This window comes from Haliotis asinina, chromosome 9 (assembly GCF_037392515.1).
Source record: "Haliotis asinina isolate JCU_RB_2024 chromosome 9, JCU_Hal_asi_v2, whole genome shotgun sequence".
In the NCBI taxonomy this organism is placed as follows: Eukaryota; Metazoa; Mollusca; class Gastropoda; order Lepetellida; family Haliotidae; genus Haliotis; species Haliotis asinina.
The window spans coordinates 11,166,969-11,174,147 of record NC_090288.1 but is presented as its reverse complement, the minus strand read 5'-3'; the positions used below and the strand labels follow the sequence as shown (position 1 = coordinate 11,174,147).

The 7,179-nt window shown below is 41.3% G+C and overlaps 1 protein-coding gene across 2 annotated transcripts in view; it reads right to left on the bottom strand.

The window, feature by feature from the left end:
• Positions 1-434: 434 nt before the first annotated feature.
• LOC137297009 (uncharacterized) overlaps positions 435-7,179 on the bottom strand; it is a 59,470-nt gene continuing 52,725 nt past the window's right edge. For both annotated transcript variants that reach the window (XM_067828953.1, XM_067828954.1), the window contains exons 13-17: positions 6,892-6,989; positions 6,008-6,132; positions 4,667-4,935; positions 3,881-3,950; positions 435-3,523 (exon numbers count right to left, since the gene is read on the bottom strand). In XM_067828953.1, the coding sequence (XP_067685054.1) occupies positions 2,833-3,523; positions 3,881-3,950; positions 4,667-4,935; positions 6,008-6,132; positions 6,892-6,989 (1,253 nt within the window). In that variant the 3' untranslated portion in view covers positions 435-2,832. The remainder of the gene's footprint in view (positions 3,524-3,880; positions 3,951-4,666; positions 4,936-6,007; positions 6,133-6,891; positions 6,990-7,179) is intronic.

The following is a 7,179-nucleotide window of genomic DNA, read 5'->3' as shown; positions in this document are numbered from 1 at the left end:
GAAGTTTCTCCTACAGAATGCCACAGTGTTTTGTGGTAAAGACTTATGTGATGCCCATCCCTGGCGCCTCATCGTGATATTGCTTAAATATTGGTAAAAGCGGCGTAAAACTAACCTCACTCACTCGTTATAGTTTGGAGTGAGTGAGTTTAGTTTTACTAAACATTCCAGCAATATCACGTCGGGGGACACCAGAAACGGGCTTCGCACATGTACCCATGTGGGGATTCGAACCCGGGTTTCGGCGTGACAAGCGAACACAATAACCACTAGTCTACCCCACTGCCTCTTGCAGATCTTTTGGATCTCAGATCGCTTCGAGGAACGGGGCCAGTAACGGTTACATTCGTTTTCTGATTGGCTGGCTTCGAATGCTACTCCAGGTGAAAATAGTCATTAATCAAAAAACAATCACAAAGACAAAAGAACCAATGTTTCGGATGTTTCAGAGGTAAACATTTATTTCAACAAAGGATAAATAAATTATGCAATTTATATAAAATGGCATCTCTGTACAAATCCTATGGCATGACTCGACCAGGATTTCATCAATGTTCGGCATGATTTTCTCCAGCAGTAATACTAGATGTGATGGGATGAATGAGTGAGTGAGTGAGGTTATTTTACGCCGCGTCTAGCAATATTCCAGCAATATCACGGCGGGGGACACCAGAAATGGTCTTCACACATTGTACTCATGTGGGGATTCGAACCCGGGTCTTCGGCGTAACGGGCGAACACTTTAACCACTTGGCTACGCAATCGCCTCTGTGATGGGATGAAGGAATAGAACCAAGCCCTGCTAGTTGGACACTCGCGCAGTTCCAAATCTCAAGTTTGTAAACCAACGGAAATAAAACTTAAATTTCGTTCAGAATTCAGCATCCCTCAAAATCCTCAAAACAACAGTGAATGAAAAGAATGCGAATAACAGCATATAGCACTGACAGTCGTGTTCTAGAATGACATGAAATAAAAACAGAAAGCCTAACAGGAATTTACAACTTACATCGTTCGCAACTTTACGACCTGTCGTAACGCTAAAGTTTATCATAAGTTTACCAATGCTACGAACACTCTGTGGATGCGGGTGTCGTTGTACAAGGCGATCTTGGCGCTTACATCTTAACTTACGTCAGTCGTAACTCCTAGGGTATCCGTATTTTTTTTGCAACCCACCACCCACCCGCTTTGAATTTTCATTTCGTCGCGAAATAATAAAATGTTTTCTTATCACTTTATCGACGGCCGATACGAAACTTTATGCCCTATAATACAAAAGTGCTCTTAGTCTTAAAACCGCTTGATCGCTTCCCACCTGTATTCAGCAAAACGAATGTATAATGTATTAAATCAATTAAAATTCTGTAAGTATGTACGCAGTAAAATTTACATGTTTCGCAATTAGCAAAAATAACATTTTTTCACTCGTCCGCCCCTTGGCAGAGTAAGAACCTAATAAAAGACACAAATGACCTCAGGTTGTTTAGTTCAACGGCGCCGGGTCAGGTCCCAGAAATGTTAGACAGTCGTGGATCAACCGTATATTTAATGGCAGTGTGGTTCAACAACTTGTGGTGATATTAATATGAAAAACGTGGCAAGCTGAAGTTAATATCATTTTTCCGTTTGTAAATTGCGCAGTCAGCAGTATGTATACGGACGCAAATGGTTACTCCACATTGCACTATGTATGATGACTACAATGTCAGGACTAATGGAGCGCTCCTTAACCGTCAGTGATCCGTATTAAAAGAGGGCCAGACTAGAGAGGTTTCAATGGAAACGTGACTAAGAAAAGGATATGACGTACGCTGCAAGAATATTTATGGATATGTCAATTTTCATAATCACATGATCGTTCGATTTCTTAATTTCGTAAAATGTACCACAGAAAAGAAGTTAGCGAAACGAATTGTATACTTCAGTGAAATTACAGTATTGGGGTGAAGACATGCATTTCAGAAAGTCGGTCCCTTAATACCTGCATTTTCTATTTGTGTTGTCTGAAAAATACATTCGACAAGCAAATTTTTGGATCGATAACATATCTTCTATATGTACATAATTTACATAATATATTATTGTAATTAGACTGGTGCAATTGTTAAAATGCCCTTTGGTTGTTGTGAACGTTAGAAACTTATTGGAAGTTAATTCAATGCTCATTTTCAGTATTCCATGACATGATTGTTTAAAACGATTCAGTCTACGCGAATTCATTGAGACGTTAATCAATGGTCATTTTCAGTATTCTTTGACGTGATTGTCAAAAATGATTCTATTAACACGGATTCATTGGGTAGTAAATTCAATGCCCATTTTAAGTATTCTTTGACGTGATTGTCTAAAATGATTCTATTAACACGGATTCAATGGGACGTTAACTCAATGGCCATTTTAAGCATTCTTTGACGTGATTGTCCAAAGTGATTCAATTGACACAAATTCATTGAGAAGTTAAATTCAATGGCCATGTTAAGTATTCTATGAAGTGATTGTCTAATATGATTCAATTTACACACACTGAACAAAATGACACAATGAGATAAATTTACATCCTCGAGATATATACAGACAAGCACATCACACAGTAAGAGTGACGTGGAACCTTTGCTTCCCGTTGAATGGTATCTGAAAGAGTTACCTCCCCTTGTATGTGACTTAAAGTCCAAAGTTCACATCTCAGATACATTGCACCATTCATTGCCTTGGCTTTATATACACAATACTTGACTCCTCGCAACGTCAAGGAATCGGTTAAAAGACCGATTAGTCCTCCTATTTCTTCAGAACGGTGTTGAGAGTTTATAGAAGATCCGTAAACTGGTTCTACAAGTGTGTAAAGCCATCTTCACCCATGTCGCTGGTTCTAGTAGGAGGGGTGTTATTGTCTAAATACACGTAGTCTTTTGTGTGAAAAACTTGGTCCTCAGAATTTTGATTCTCCGTGAAGTACTGGTTTTCATTTCGGACTGAACCATTTTCGGATTGCATTCCATTCAGCTTAGGATGGTGCCAGCCATTGGATTGCATAATATTGGATTTGAGAGTGCCGCCGAAGTGGACGTTTGTTCTGGATTTTGAGTGGTCTCCCTTTGAGGAGGTCTCGGAGTAGACAGACTTGATTGGACCTCTTCTGGTTTTCAGCGTACCCGTCTTAATCAGTTGGATCCAGGCGAGACGCGCCTCTGGGTTGTAAAGACATCGGAATACGAAGATAAAGAAACCTTGGAGAGAGTTGAGGATGCAGAACAGGTAGTTGAAGACGACCCTGGCTTCGTTGACTGCGATTGGTCCAAACACCCACGTGACACCAAGAAGAATCATGACCGTGAAGGCTCCGCGGACCTGGGCGGGGGTCACGTGTTCCTTGTCTTCGCGTTGCTGTTGTTGAAAACGAGGCTTCAGAATGACCCTGGCCACCATGATGAAGACGACGGTGTTGATGAGGACGATGAGGCAGCCTGGGCCGACGAGGGAGACGTAGTAGGCGATCTTGCTGGCCTGGGAGATGAAGCAGCTGCAAGGATGAAAGGATAGTGAGTCAGTTAGGGTTTAATAGCGCTTTGAGCACAAATATATCTCAGACTTGAATAAGAAATGGAGCATTTTTTCATGTTAACAGTTTTACGTTTTACGCGAGGTGCGGAAAAGTGGAGTTCAAAATGGTTGCACTTGCATAGTGACTTACACATTTTTGTCTGCTTGTCTTTTAACGCCGTTATCAGCAATATTCAGCAATGTGGCGGCGATCAGTAAATAATCGAGTCTGGACCAGACAATCCAGTGATTGCGCATTTTAACACTGTAATCTGACTGAGCAAATACCCTATACAAACAGAATAAAATAGAATCACCCATTCGTGTATGTACTTACAAGTCGTATGGGGGTCGGTAGTTGTTGAGGTCCACGGCCATTGTGATCACAACGATCACCATGGGGACACCTAAAAAGACATAAGCAAAGATATGTACAAAATATTATTATAATAATAACATTATGTCAAAACAACATGACTTTGTACATGTCACGCCAAAGTGTGTCACTGTCATGTTAAAACATTAATATCATATCCAAATATAAGAATGTCATGTCAAAACTCCAATATTATCACCAAACATATGAATGTGATGTCGAAAGCGGTCACTGACATGTGTAGTCGTGACTGGATGCAGCTACTGTAAGCAGAGGTGTGACGGTACAGACAATTCATGATACGATGCGCATCGCGATATCTTGGAACGATACGATTCGATTTACATCACGATATGCTATCAATTGTGACATAACCGTCAAGTTCTAACGGAATTAACAAGTTGAAGGTCAACGATACGTATCACGATATGAAAAAGTATCGATATATTTATCGCCCGATAAAGTATCACGATTATTGATAAAACGATATATCGTCACAACTCTAACTGTAAGCATCCCTATTTAAGGAATACGCAAATAAATTCATTACAACCTATTGTATATCGGGATGACGCCCACAGTTTTCATAGTCTCAACCACTAGGTCCATGCTCAACCGCATCAAAGACAGATAAAACAGAAACTAATAATACGAAAAAATGACAAAAAGGAGTAACAAGAACAACCCCGATTATTTATTAAGAAATACGAAAAAATGAAAGGAAAATATGATAGGTAACAAACTTACCCCATGCAACAATACACCGCTTGATCATGTAGAACCTCGCATATTTGGCAAAAACGGTGACTAGGGCTTGGTACATCTCCACCGCTTCCACCAACATCCACATCAACGTCGTCAGCAAGAAGTAGTGCAACAACATCGCAACGGCCATGCACAGCTGGTCGCCGTAGGTGGAGGAGCTCTGGGCGCCCATGAGGAAGGCAACGTTCATCAATAACATTGATACACACAGATTCAGCAGGATCTTTCCTGACTTGTCTTTGTTCATACACCTAGAAACACAAATAGAAACTGTTTAGTGAATGAGTTTCATTTTATGCAGTTTCTAGAGATTTTCTAAATGGGCTCCACACATTGTACCCAAGAGGGCAATCAAACCCGGGTCTTTGGCGTGAAGAGCGAACGCTTTAACCACAAGCCTACCCCACCGCCTCACTTTAACACCTCCAACTGTGGAGAGCTTCTTTTAGCAGAGTCAGACTTTCTGATAAATTTCATCGCGGTTTGATTTCGTACATTACAGGTACGTTTTATCTCTGACAAGCGGACAGTCGATACATATTAGTCCCTCTTCCAGAAACCGATCGTTATACATCATTACAATCGTAGAGTTAATAACGTGCTGTCGTTCGAAAACATCCGTGTTAACATAGTAATAAATTTAAGTGTTTGCCGAAGCTTCGACACATCCGAGTTTTGAGATAAAGAGTGCTGACAGAGGAGTAGTTGTTTAACAAGAGTTCAAAGTAATACCTCATGACAAATACAGTTCTTACATTTTATGAACACGCTTTGTGTATCAATGTGTCCTGTGAACGTTTATTTTTTGACATATATAAATAAAAATACACTTCCCCCAACTCTTATCAATGTCATTTTGCCAAGTGTACTTTGTCTTATTCGTATTGTCAGTGACAGATCGATACTTGTTGAACCCACTCTCAGTCATGATACATCGAAAATGTGAACTCAAGCAGTGCAGTACAGTAAGTACAGTACAGTACAGTACAGTACAGTACAGTACAGTACAGTACAGTACCGATGGGGAACGGACGGTGTGTTGTATTTGCAATTACATTTGTCCTTGTCACTGCATGTCTGTTAATTTGTTGTTTACGGCAGTACTCAGTAATATTACAGGTATATATCCTGGCTTGTTTTAAGTCGAGTCTGGATCAGACAATCCAGTGACTGACATTATGAGCATCATGAAAACAAACGTGATGCGAAGACATGTTTCCACAAAGCCAAAGAACTTGAGCGACTGAGCAACGTCACACAGCATGAATTGCTGCCGACCAGTTCTAACACGGGTAGCTTCCAGCTATAGTATTCTCCCTTTACCTGAAGAGCCCGTATGTGATGATGGTGAGGAGGAGGCCGATGAGGGAGATGGCGCAGCCCACGTAGGAGATGTACGTGAGGATCTGTTCGTGTATAATGGGCGACGGGTGGGCGGGGTTCGGGTCCTGGAAATCAACAGAGTGGTAAGACTAAATTATTAGAAACCTGCGTATCACCATGTCTTGATACGGATTTAGAAAACAGCCTCCCGATACACGAAGCATTCGTAACGTTGGTATCTGTCGCAACGCGATAGATTACGACAGGCATACGAATATCGTTGCGCTACGAACACTTAGTTGATTGAGGCCCCGTATTCAGCGGTATTTCAGTTGCAGTAACGCAATATTATGGACAGTATTGTATTAATTGTGTATGATATAGTTCGGCGGTCGTCATTTTGGCGAATTCCTGCTGAATTCGAATTTTGCTGACAGACCAAGAAACATAATCGGAAATGACCATAGATTTGAACATACGATCACAGTGAGTGAGTTTAGTTTTACGCCGCACTCAGCAACATTCCAACTATATGACGGCGGTCTGTAGATAATCAAGTCTGGACTAGACAATCCAGTGATGAGCAGCATGAGCATTCACCTGCGCAACTGGGAACCGACGACATGTGTCAACCAGGTCAGCATGCTTGACCACTCGATCCCGTTTGTCGCCTCATACGACAAGCATGGGTAGCTGCAGATCAATCCTCTCACCCAGATCTTCACGGGTACCTACGATCACAGGCTTAACGGCCCAAAAGAATTCTACTTGCCAGAGTTACTGATAATCAACATGTATGATCTTATAACGTCTTTTCTTTGGAAATGGTAAAGTGACAAATGTAGAAGAGTAAAAGACACCAATTCAAAGTTTTATCTACTAACCATAAGAATAGCAAAGCTGGTCAGGTGGTTGGTGTGGCACTCGGTGGTGTTGTCGTCGTGCGTTATCGTCGTCACGCCGTCGTACGACCACGTCCTATCTGCAGTTACAATTAGAAAATTGCAAACTAAGCAGTGTATTGGAGTATTGGATTAAGTGTGTGAGTGAGTTTATATTTGCGCCGCACTCAGCAATATTCCACTTATATGGCGGCGGTATGTTAATAATCGAGTTTGGTCCAGACAGTCCAGTGATCAACAACATGAGCATCGATCTGAGCAATTGGGAAC